This window comes from Lycorma delicatula, chromosome 12, assembly GCF_047948215.1.
Source record: "Lycorma delicatula isolate Av1 chromosome 12, ASM4794821v1, whole genome shotgun sequence".
In the NCBI taxonomy this organism is placed as follows: domain Eukaryota; kingdom Metazoa; phylum Arthropoda; class Insecta; order Hemiptera; family Fulgoridae; genus Lycorma; species Lycorma delicatula.
This window is the reverse complement of record NC_134466.1, coordinates 63,736,534-63,750,179: the sequence shown is the minus strand read 5'-3', so window position 1 is coordinate 63,750,179 and position 13,646 is coordinate 63,736,534. Positions and strand designations below refer to the sequence as shown.

The window sequence follows — 13,646 nt, the reverse complement described above, 5'->3', positions numbered from 1 at the left end:
GCGTAAGACGTAACCTTTAGCGATCTGCGAAAATATTATTATTATCTGCTTGATTATTTAATTTTTAAACATATATAATTTTGCAATTTCACCGTATTTACTCTTTAAAAAATCTCTCTCTATCATATCAACGTGTAGTGTTTTATAAATCGGTTAATACTCATGGTATTACAAAAATTTTAGATTTATAAATATAATAAATGTCTTTATTTACTTTAAATTTAAGTTTTTAATTTTTTTTTAGCAAAAATATAGTTAAAAGAAGTGATAGACCTAGAAGTGATATATTAAGGCATCCTGGAATAGTCGCTTTAATATTGGAGGGATAGGTAGAAGGAAAAAATTGTGCAGGTAGACAACGTTTGGAATATGTAAAACAAATTGGTAGGGATGTAGGATGTGCGGAGTATACCGAAATGAAACGACTAGCACTAGATAGGGAAACTTGAAGAGCTGCATCAAACCAGTCGAATGACTGAAGACAAAAAAAACGTAAAATTTATAATTTCTGTTTATATTTTTAATAATACCTCTTTATTATACGATACCTCTTTTTTTTGTTTCATCCATAAGTGTTTTAAAATCATCCATATCTCCAAATAATGGATCAACTTCATTAAAATCGGATATATCATATCCACCTTCTATCATCGGAGATTTATAAATTGGACCCAACCAATATGTGTTTACACCAGCATCCATTAAATGATCTAATTTTTCGGTTACACCTGAAAATCAATGATTATTATTCATTAATGTATAATTATTTTTTAATTGATTGATTTAAAATTATACCTAATATAAATAAAATTTATAAGTTTTTTTTGTAAACTGAAATATATTCTCGTAGAAAGTATAGGTATTTTTTAATTTGTATTGTTATTAGATTTCTATTTATTATATAGATATAAGACCAAGGGGAACTTTGCCATAAAAACACACAAGATAAAAATGATAACCTATACCAGTTGGTTTTCATTTTACACTTTTCTAGAAAAACCATTTCATTTTTACAAAATTATAGTAATAAAACTGAGATTTTAAAACAAGATATCACCATAGAAGATTTAGTTTAGAAGATTCACAATAGATAGAAACAAAAGTAACAATATAAAAATACTAAAAGAAGCAAACTCCAGATTTGAATTTAATGAAAAGAAAACAACAACGAGGGTTTGTTCAGAAGAACTCAAAAAAGCAAGATCTGACAGAATGAAGAAGTATTGGGAAGCAATCAAGAAGAAAAAGAAAACGAAAAGATGAACCAGAGTTGATTAAAGCGGTTCAGTGTGACTTAAAAATCCTCAAAAAAAAAAACACAAAAAAACTGAGATTTAAAGAATTATAAAAAATAAAAAAATATACTTTTTCATAATTTTTAATTATTTAGTTTAGGTGCCTCACCCGAACCCACCGGGTGGGTCTAGTGGTTAACGCGTCTTCCCAAATCAGCTGATTTGGAAGTCGAGAGTTACAGCGTTCAAGTCCTAGTAAAGCCAGTTATTTTTACACGGATTTGAATACTAGATCGTGGACACCGGTGTTCTTTGGTGGTTGGGTTTCAATTAACCACACATCTCAGGAATGGTCGAACTGAGAATGTACAAGACTACACTTCACTTACACTCATACATATCATCTTCTGAAGAATTATCTAAACGGTAGTTACCGGAGGCTAAACAGGAAAAAGAAAGGGAAAAGGTGCCTCACCCCGAAATCACAAAAAACATTTTAAGTTCATTCAAAATTAATATTTATTTATTCAATGATGTATTTTGGGTGTCGGAAAATAGAAAATTAGTAAAAATTTACATCGTGATACGAAAAAAATATCAGAGTAAAATATATTTAAAGAAATAAACAATTAATTAAACAGTTAATCTGATCAGATTGGGATGATACTTCTGCAGAATCAATTTTTTATCTCACTTATAATTCCCCATAAATGGTTAAATCGTGTTTTATAACCACAATACTTCCTATTAAATAAAAATTCGGCCGTATGTCCGTGGAAATGGTATTTGGAATTTCCATATCGCGGCACATTGCTTTTTCCTTCCCTCCATTGATGTTCGATTGTCTGCATATGTGCCCCAGTGTCCGGATCTATAAAATTATATGTATGATTCACAATTAAGTGTTGGAAGCCTCCTGTTTGTAAAAGTCATGAGATTTCCAACAGTAACTAATAATTGTAGTACCTGGGTGCACATAGTCCTTTATAATGCGGACTAAAGTTTCCTTATCACGTGTCGGTACTGGAACCGTGAAAACATCTTTTGTGTCTCGTTGTATTCCACCAATTTCCATTTATAATTCTGCCGCGATTATATTTTCGTTTACCGATTTTGGCTTCATCGATTTCTACAACTTTGTCTACTCTTCCGAACTTTTTCGAATTAGTACGCAAATATTCGAAACAAATTTCCCGAAAATAATTGCCCCAATCTACCGCAGTACTAGAAGATAAATTTAGCTCAACAACATATCTTGCCGAGGTGGCTTTATTACACACCATAATACGGAGAAACATAAAATAACAGATAATTCTAACCTTTCTTTCTTTTCCTGTTTAGCCAACGGTAACTACCGTTTTTAGATAATTCTTCAGAGGATGAATGAGGATGATATATGTATGAGTGTAAATGAAGTGTAGTCTTGTACATTCTCATTTCGACCATTCCTGAGATGTGTGGTTAATTGATATGCCCAACCACCAAAGAACACCGGTATCCACGATCTAGTATTCAAATCCATGTAAAAATATCTGGCTTTACTAAGACTTGAACCCTGTAATTCTCGACTTCCAAATCAGCTGATTTGGGAAGACGCGTTAACCACTAGACCAATCCGGTGGGTTAATAGATAATTCTAACCTAGCGGTGGCTAACCGTGTATATTTCGAAATTTTGCGCCAATCATTTTCAAATTGATATATAAAATATAACGACCCAAAATTTCGGTCGAGTTGGTTAATGGGCAAAATCGGACCATAGGGGTGGAAATGGGGAGCTTTTTCGAAAAAACAAAATGTCGCTATAACTTTCTTATTAAGTAAAATATCGAATTCGTTTAAAGTTCCTACTATTCTTTGGATAAGGGCCTAAAATTTATTTAGGTAAAGTTTTTTGATATCACCTACCATTGGCCCAGGGAGTGGAAAAAATGGAGTTTCAAAGACAAAATCATACCTCCCTTAGTAGTATCAAATCGGTTTAAAGTGGTCGTTAGTCCTGTGAAAATTACCTAAAACTTTTGTTTGAAACAATTTTTGATTTGATTAACCCTTACGGAAAGGGATGACCAAAATATTGCTGGAATTTTAAGATGTCGTATGCTAAATACGTGAAACTTTTTTCACATACAACCATTGTCGTATTGAGTAAATTTGAAGTTTTTCTTAACTTTAAGGTGGAAATCTTTTTTATCCTCTACTTTCGTTTTCCTGTTTTGCCTCCGGTAATCACCGATCAGATAATACTTCAGAGGATGATATGTATGAGTGTAAATGAAGTGTAGTCTTGTACATTCTCATTTCGACCATTCCTGAGATGTGTGGTTAATTGATATGCCCAACCACCAAAGAACACCGGTATCCACGATCTAGTATTCAAATCCATGTAAAAATATCTGGCTTTATTAGGACTTGAACCCTGTAATTCTCGACTTCCAAATCAGCTGATTTGGGAAGACGCGTTAACCACTAGACCAATCCGGTGGGTTAACAGATAATTCTAACCTAGCGGTGGCTAACCGTGTATATTTCGAAATGGCTACGTTACATTTTACTTTCATATTTCTTATGTTTGTTAAGTACACGAAAGTTTTCTACAACGGAAAATGTGTCGATCTTCATTCAACTTCATTTCGTTATTACACGATGGAAATTGTCTGTGTTTCGGTAAAATGCCGCGATAATAAAAAATATGTCTCGAATTATCAACCGACTTAGAGAATTCAATAAGTGTAATAAATGTAAATTCACAATTTTTACATTTACATTTTTACAACAGATTTTTTTTTCATCCACTGTAGTTCACTCTATTTACTTACTGAACACTGTAAATTCTATAAAGAAAACTTAGACGCCGTGTGAGAATAGCAAACAGTGTAATGTAATGAGTATGTTATAAATAATAAAAGTAGTGAAGTGAATAAGAAAAAATTCTTCATTATCGAGTGTATCAGTATTCAAATATCTACTTTTCCGATACTTAATTTTCATCATAAATACATTTCAAAAGATTTTACAACGATTTGATATATTTTTTTGTGATTTCGGGGTGAGGCACCAGAACTAAACAATTACCTAAAGACGTATCGAAAATTAAAGAATTATATTTTTCATAATTTTTTTAAATTACAACTTTTAGAAATCGATGCTAAATTAAATATTATTTCAAACAACTTACCTACCGATAATGTGATGCCAACTTTCTGAGAGGTTGAAGAATTTAAAAAAATATATTATCTTTTATTATTTAATGCGATTTTTATTTTGTAATTTTTAATTTTACTTTTATTTTAAATACATTAATAGATTATAATAAAAAAATTAATTTACTAAGCATTTGGCACCGTCGGTATTAATACAATTAAATTTACGTTTACCAACAATTTAAAAAGTGTCAATCCTAGTACTTTCGGAGCTGTTACTTAATCTTCAGGAATTTTTTGAAAGATGTTGATTTAAATTCAAATGAATAATCGATTTTAAATTAAACTGTTATGTTCATTATAGTCGATTATCAAGAATAAAATTTTGCGACTATAATCGCACACATCTTACACACATGACGTTACTATCTCATTGACGAATGAATTAATTTTATTCTTGACGACAAATTATTATAAACATAACAGTTTAATTTAAAAAACGATTATTGATTTGAATTTAAATTAAAATCCCTGAAGATGGAGTAACATCTCCGAAAGTACTAGGATTTACACTTTTTAAATTGTTGGTAAGTGGAAATTTAATTTATACAAAAAAAAATATTATTGATTGTACGATAAAAATCCGTTCCCAAGAAATGAGAATGCATAAAATATGTGTTAAAAAAATTTTTAAATATGATTGAAATTTTGGAAATATATATACAGAGTATATATCTCGGGGAAGGTTTTAAGCCATCGACCGACGCCCTAGCTACATTTAAGGTTAAGATTATAAAATTATTCCTTATATTTTCGTCACAAGGAGGATGAAGTTGTTTGTGAATTAACGATATTCATTCAGGAAAAAATAGATTAATCCTTTTACTTGATTATTATATTTCTGCCTCGCGCAAAGAAATGAATTTTTCTTCGTCAAAGGTGTGGGAACATTATTTACTTATTCTATCTTTTGTAATTTAGTTTCTTTTATAGGTTTCTATTTTTTTTTTTTTTGTCTTCAGTCATTTGACTGGTTTGATGCAGCTCCCCAAGATTCCCTATCTAGTGCTAGTCGTTTCATTTCAGTATACCCTCTACATCCTACATCCCTAACAATTTGTTTTACATATTCCAAACGTGGCCTGCCTACACAATTTTTTCCTTCTACCTGTCCTTCCAATATTAAAGCGACTATTCCAGGATGCCTTAGTATGTGGCCTATAAGTCTGTCTCTTCTTTTAACTATATTTTTCCAAATGCTTCTTTCTTCATCTATTTGCCTCAATACCTCTTCATTTGTCACTTTATCCACCCGTCTGATTTGTAACATTCTCCTATAGCACCGCATTTCAAAAGCGTCTAATCTTTTCTTCTCAGATACTCCGATCGTCCAAGTTTCACTTCCATATAAAGCGACACTCCAAACATATACTTTCAAAAATCTTTTCCTGACATTAATATTCAGGTTTCTATAAAGCCTGAATATTAAATATAATTATCATTTATCAGCATTATTCTCACAACGATGAGGATAACGAACAGAGCGGAGGGTCCGGGGGGTGGAGCCCTCTGTGTAGATTGAGGTGGCGATCGAAGGTCTCTGGGGGTGTCCGCAGGCCGCTGGTCCTCCAGGCAAAGAGGAATCGTGAGCAAAGCGAGCTCTGTAGTCCTGGGTTAGCTTCCGTGGCTCCGAGGAACCCCTGAGATTGCTCCGGTATTCACCTAGTCTGACCTGATCCCCGATGGTCAGGTTCCGGCTAGTAATTTATAATTTAATAATAATATTATATTATATAATGCTAAAATATTAAATCGCACTTTATACGAAAAAATAGGGAAAATTTATTTTTATTTCAATGTAATTTTTTTTTTTCTTAATTATTAAGACCACAAAATGTCATTATAAAAAATTTGTCCGTTTGATAAAGTTTCAACTTACATAAAATTAAAAAATTATACAGACCGAATTGAGAAGGTTTTTTTAAATCGTTTAAAAATATATACTGTTATATAAAGAGGATTTTTTATTTGTTCGAGATAAACGAAAAACTACCCGATCTTTCGTAACTAAATTTTTACCCTTGTTTCTTAGCATAACTGAAACTTTTGGGGTATATTTCATCTCGAAAAATCTCTAAAATACTCTGTATATATAAATGTAGCAACGGGGATTTTCTGATTTTTAATTAATTGTATTAATGATTTGTGAACTGTGAGTGTCTATCACTGTGTAAGCTGGATTTGAATTTATTGATTATGAATATCTAAAAACAAATTTCTAGATATTTTTGAGTTTCATTCCAAGTTTAAAGGGTTAAAATTGATTTTTTTTTTTTTTTAATTTGAAACCCTGTTAATATTTTTTTTTTCTTTATTTCTTGGTAAAAAATGAAGAAATCAACCTGATTTTTTTGTGTGTATAATCATCATGTCAATAAACCAATTTTTAAATTATTAAAATTCGACCTTGACAAGTGATGAAGAAAGGTAAAAAAAAATTTGAAAACAGTGATTGTAATTTTCCCAATTTGACTATTGTAAACGTGATATTCAGTAGATTTGTGTTTGCAAGTATTCTTCAGATAAATATTGAATCATTTTCGGTTGTTTTTAATTCCGATTTTTTTAAGGGCTGCGAAGGTATTCTGCTGTTCAACCGCCACCGTTACTGTATGTGTAATCACACGTAAAGGTGCACCCAATCGGCTGCACCTTCCTCTGGTTACTTGATTAATTAATATAAAATAAAATATTGACCGGTACGGGAAACGTAAGTAACCACATAGTTCGGGCGAAACTACAACGGGAAACTATAATACCAATATTTTTAGATTTGAAATGTTACATTTTATTTTAATTTTAATAAAATTAATATATAAAATAAAAATTTATCGAGTAAATAAAATTAAAATTTGTTTTTGTGTCGGTGGATTGTCATGGGTACTCCATCTGGTACCACCAGTATATATACATATACATATATATATATATATTGGGTATTGTGTTAGATAGTGGTCTAACCTGGAAGAATCATATTGAGCTATTAAAACAAAAACTATTAAGCTATCTTAGGATATTTTATATTTAAACAAACTATCCCCAAAAATAACCATAAGAAAACTTTATTTTGCTATTGTGCATAGTCGACTAGACTATGGCATCGGCTGTCGGGGAGGAACTTATGTTACAAATTAAGATTCCATAATCAAAATCCAAAAAAGATTCGTTAGAATGATAAATAAAAAAAGAACTACGGATCATTCTTTTCCAATATTTATGGAATTGTCTATATTACCGCTACGTTATTTATATGTTTATAAAGTAATGAAAATTTTCTTTATCTGAAATGGTCATAGAGATAGAATGATAACCGAGTACGAACTTAGAAGTAAAAGGAATGTATATGTTTCCAGAGCAAATAAAACGAGTTATATGAAGTTCTTTTCAAGTGCTTTCTTTCTTTTTCCTGTTTAGTCTCCGGTAACTACCGTTTAGATAATACTTCAGAGGATGAATGAGGATGATATGTATGAGTGTGAATGAAGTGTAATCTTGTACATTCTCAGTTCGACCATACCTGAGATGTGTGGTTAATTGAAACCCAACCGCCAAAGAACATCGGTATCCACGACCTAGTATTCAAATCCGTGTAAAAATAACTGGCTTTACTAGGACTTGAACGCTGGAACTCTCGACTTCCAAATCAGCTGATTTGGGACCACTAGACCAACCCGGTGGCTTTCTTTTCAAGTACTGCTCCAAGATTGTATAACATACTTCCTAATTATATAAAGACGAGTAGGAACCTAAACACTTTCTTAAAGCTACTATGACGATGGTTAATTAATATTGTTGATGCTGAAAGTATGTTCCATGTAATTACATGATATATGATTACATATATAATTAATTATAATGCTTTATACTATTGGTCTTAACATAGTAATAGATTTTTTACATATATAACTTAGCGGGTAGCACTGGATGAAAGGTTTATTAGTAAACATAAATATTTGATGACGATTGATCTTCTGTATACTTAACCGCAGAAAAGATAAGTTTCCACCAGAGTAAATCATGAATTGAACCAAAACTAATTCTCCTATTTAAGATAAAACTATTTGCTTTTCCCCTTACTCTAACTAAAAAGATTAATAGAAAAGGGATGGTGCCACAAAACGGGCAAGACCCTTGTGGACACCTAATCTTTCAGTTTTTATAAATCATATAAATTAAGTATAATTAAGTTAAGTTAAGTAATAAATATTAAATTGTATTATAAAACAATGTTAAATTAAGTATGATTAAGTTAAGTAATATAATTAGTATTAGGATTACTCCATTAATTATTAATTTTGTAAAAGTGAAACAAATAAAAGAAATAGAAATATATATACATATACACATACACACACATATAACATACACACCCAAGGAGATATTGGTTTGCTTGGCGTTTCTCCCGCTACCACCCCATTCGGTCGCCCTAAAGCATAAGACCGTTTTTCTGTGTCACAAACGGCTACTGAGCCAAGAAACAGTTTAGCGACCAATGTCCTAAGTAGCTCCTAGAGCTTACCTGACAGTTGAGCGGACTAAGCGCGGTGCCATACACTACTGGCTTACGTGTCCCAACCGCTCACTTGTCATATATTTGTTAAAATGGGTAGGTGCACCCCGTCAACTACTAAAAATATGATGTATGACATCCATAAATTAAAATTTACTTTGTGTAAACGACAATTCGCTGCCACGTCTAGATCGCTGAATGCCAGTAAGTGCCTACCCACCATATTAAAGAGCTTGGAACCTTAATTGGCTGGTGGTCAGCCATATATCTATAGGTTAGCTTCCGATAGCTGTGCGGTAGGAGTCTTTCCCTAAGTAAACTACTGATGTCGGTTGAACATAGCAACCGCCGTAGAAGTTATATATATATATATATATATATATATATATATCCTTGGGTGTGTATGTTTGTAAAAAAAATATTGTTTAATATTATGAAAATATACCTTTTAGATCTCCACTTCCATCAGCATTTGTATCCTTGAAAGATCTTGGATAAATTTGATATAAAATTGTTCTTTGCCACCACGCTAAATCACCGTTCCATTTTGTCCAAACTCCATCAACTGTTCCAATATTTTTTGTAAAATATATTAAAAAGTTAATTGTAAGTAAATATTTGCTTTTAAATAAAATAATATTTTTGAAAAACTTCATTATTTATCATATTAATTAAAAAATATATCCTAAAGTATATTAATTTTTTTTTTTAACTTAGAATGCGTTCAGTTTTATAAACAGTTTCATTTTAAACTATGCAATGAATTTAAAGGCAATTTATCTTTATTATTATCAGTTTTTTTTAATATTATTATCTATATATTTATATAACAAATAATTTTAAAAAATTAATTAAAAATTACCTCTCAAATGTTTTCAAGATAAATTTTGTATGAACACGCCTGTTTATTCGTGTATCAGACGCTACGTCTTTTTTCTATTTAATTTTTTTTTTAAATAATTTATATTATGCTATTATATTTTTTCTGTACTTGTGTTAAAAATAAAAATTTCTTCAGATTTCAATATGTCTACATTTATATTTTGATTTAACCACTTAAACTAGTCAATCAAAAATCTTTACTGTAGTATTATTCAGTTAACGTATTTTTCCTACATTTTTTATGAAATTATATTTTATTTGATATTCGTAAAATTGAATAAAAATAGAAATGAAAGTAATGAAAAAGATTAGTTAAGAAATAAAATTTTATAATAAGTGTTATTGAATCATATGTCTTCATGACAAACATTAATCATTGTTTATAACAAAAAAGATTCTTTTTTTTTAATTTACATTCAATTCTTTACGAAGAACTGTGGTGTACGTAAACCATTTAAAGTACAAGAAGAAATATCACCGGCAAAATTTCTTTCCTTAGAGTAAATTTGTTCATTATACAGTCGTTCTTTATGTAAGCCTAAATATCATGTTAATTTCTATTAGTTTTGTATGCTTATATCATAAGATATTTAGAAAAATCTGGAAAAGTTAAGTGAAAAAAGTAACTGAAAACAGTTGCGTTTATTTTTCGCAAACCATTTTAAAAAAAAGCTGACAACACAGTTATTCTGATGCACGACCTACACGCACACATATACACTGAATTTAAAATATTTATAATTTTATTAAATATAATCATTACCTAAACCGACAACGATTGTTAACGTCTATATGCCTACAAGCGCCATCATCATCATGATGATGATGAGGTAGAGTGTGTATACGAAGAGATTGATGAAGCAATTAAACACGTAAAAGGAGATGAAAATTTAATAATAGTTGGAGATTGGAATGCAAGCATTGGAAAAGGCAAGGAAGGAAATATAGTGGGTGAATACGGGCTGGGCAAAAGGAATGAAAGAAGGGACCGATTTATAGAGTTTTGCACGAAGTATAATTTAGTAATTGCCAACACCCGATTTAAAAATCATAATAGAAGAATATACACTTGGAAAAAGCCAGGCGATACTGTAAGGTATCAGCTAGATTATATCATGGTTAAGCAAAGATTTAGAAATCAACTCGTTGACTGCAAAACTTACCCTGGAGCAGAAATTGATAGCGACCGTAATTTGGTGATAATGAAATGTAGATTGGGGTTTAAAAACCTGAAGAAAAGGTGTCAGATGAATCGGTGGAATTTAGAGAAGCTTGAGGAAGAGGAGGTAAAGAAGATTTTTGAGGAGGACATCGCAAGAGGTCTGAATAAAAAAGATAAGGTAGAAAATGTAGAAGAAAAATGGGAGAATGTTAAAAAGGAAATTCTTAAATCAGCAGAAGCAAACTTAGGTGGAATAAAGAGAACTGGTAGAAAACCTTGGGTTTCAGACTGGGTTTCATCTGGATGTTAACCTATTGGATAACAATGAGGATATGAGACGAATGAAAAGGTTGCATGTATTGGATCATAAGAGTGTTATACGGTATATCAGGTTGTCTAAAATGTATTGAAACCTTTGGGGGACAAAATTGAGAATAAATTTATTGGTATTGGAAAATAACATTATGAAACCACATATGCACCATTTTTTTTCGATGACTTTGTACCATTTTTCCGGTAACACCATAATCACTTAGCTATACAAATTGTGGTTACGGTCAAAAAATTGTGATACGTGGTTTTCACAGGCCTCTTTTTTTGAAATTAACACCATTCTGGAAATTCTGCAAAGATCGAAACAAATGATAATGTGACGGTACCAGGTCCGGGCTATACGGTGGATGTATTAGATTTACCAGTCAAATTCTCTCAAATTCTGACTGGTCGTTAAAGATATGTTGTCAGCGTGGTGTTCGACATTCTTTCTGTTGACCAGTTCAGGCCGTTTCTTTTAAATTGCTGTTTGCTGTCGCTCTAATTATCGACAGTACACGTTTGAGTCTGTCGTTCTGCCTGGCGGTAGCAACTCATGATGCATGATGGCATTCTATTCCGGCTAAACACACAACATAACCTTTCTGAGCGTCATTGTAGGCTTTGCCACAAATCGTGGAGTTTCTCCTCGCCTCGACCACGATTTTTTTCGCACATTGTTGTCGTAGGTTATCCGATTTTCATCATTCGTGATCAACTGCTTCAGATATGGCTCGATTTGGTTACGTTTTAGTAGAGATTCGCAGACAAAAATTCGATCGAATAAATTTTTCTGAGTCAGATTATGCGGTATCCAAACGACGAACTTTTTTTTGTATGCAACTTTCTCAAAACTGTTTAACTCTGTTTGGTCTTCACCAACTTATTTTGTATGTGTTGATATTTAACGGAGAATATTGACATTCCGTAATTTCGGTCTTTCACGGTAACGTATATATATATATATATATATATATATATATATATATATACAAAAGATAGGGCTTCATATCTCTTTCGAAAAAACTGAACTAATGGCCATAGATCCTCTGGTAATAGAGCACATTACGGTAAACAATCAGAAAATTAAAATAGTAAAACAATTTAAATATCTAGAGGAAATAATAACTTATAATTTAAATGAAAAAGTGACATGGCAAAACAGGACAAATAAAATGATTAAATCCAAAAAATTAGCTTGGTCAACATATAACAAAAAATGCCTTTCTGCTAAAACAAAACTTAAACATTATAAAACTGTAGTTCAGACAGAAATCACTTACGGAAGCGAGATCCTTTTCATAATCATTCAGAAAAACCGAATCGATAAAATTCTGAAAATAGAGAGGAGAATTGTCAGAACGTGTATCGATAAAAAACATCAAAAAGAAGGCTGATGGTGGATTGTGCCAAATGAGGTGGTGTATCGAGAAATAGAGCCTGTTACTGATACTATCTGGAAAAAAACAATCTCTTTCTTTGGTCATGAGGACACCGGAAACAAGACTGTCAAGAAATATCATTGAAAAGCTCTGGTTCCAAAAGCTAGAAGTAGGATGGATCAAAGAAATTAGAGAAGATATGAAAGAATTGGGAATTTCCCTGACTGACCTACAGAATAAAACTGGAAAAATTACAAAGCTAAAAACAAAAACATTCCATTTAAACAAAAGACAGACAAACGACAAAATACAACGAAGAGGGTGTTTACAGATGAAGAAAAGAAAGCAAGATCTGAACGGATGAAGATATTCTGGGCAGCTCGGAAGAATAAAATAACACGCTTTTCTCAGAAAAGATCTAACTAAAATTGACTTAAGTGGTCCCATGTTGGTCGTAAAAGCATAATAATAATATATACTAGCGGACCCGACAGACGTTGTCCTGACGTGGCATTCTTCTGTAATAAATACACAATACTTAAATATAAGTAACTTATTTAAGTTAAAATTAGCAGGAATGTGGACGAAATTTCATTAATATGATTATTATCAGTTTGTGATTGTTGTAATGGGTTTATTGATTAATTAATATTTATTTTCACTAAATATTGAGATGTCTGATGATAATTGATAACCTTCTCCCATGACATTGATCCGCGTTTGATTAGCGCTTCGCGAAAATATGTTGGTATCTGATTGCTTCCCTTCGTAGTCTTATGCTACCCTCTTGTGAAAAAAATTTCAAAAAATTACAGTATATTATAGAGATTTAACAGATTCTGACAAAAAACCCCGTTACGATTGGATATTTTTTATGCCTGTAACAACAACAAAATTGAAACAGTACAAAAATTACGATAATTTAATTGCAGAATTTTTTTTTGCGCATTTCTACCGCGTT

General features: G+C 31.4%; 2 protein-coding genes across 3 annotated transcripts in view; one reads left to right on the top strand and one right to left on the bottom strand.

Annotated features, from left to right (window-relative positions):
• The window catches only part of LOC142333298 (exostosin-3-like), a 234,443-nt gene that overhangs the window by 80,059 nt on the left and 140,738 nt on the right, over positions 1–13,646 (top strand). The gene's annotated exons all lie outside the window — the stretch shown is intronic.
• LOC142333299 (maltase 2-like) overlaps positions 1–13,646 on the bottom strand; it is a 55,003-nt gene that overhangs the window by 40,013 nt on the left and 1,344 nt on the right. Inside the window, exons 2-3 of one of the 2 annotated variants that reach the window (XM_075380326.1) lie at positions 9,393–9,512; positions 549–728 (exon numbers count right to left, since the gene is read on the bottom strand). In XM_075380326.1, coding sequence (XP_075236441.1) covers positions 549–702 — 154 coding nt within the window. In that variant the 5' untranslated portion in view covers positions 703–728; positions 9,393–9,512. Of the gene's footprint in view, positions 1–548; positions 729–9,392; positions 9,676–13,646 lie in introns of those variants that run through there. The other variant, XM_075380325.1, reaches the window with a different exon arrangement.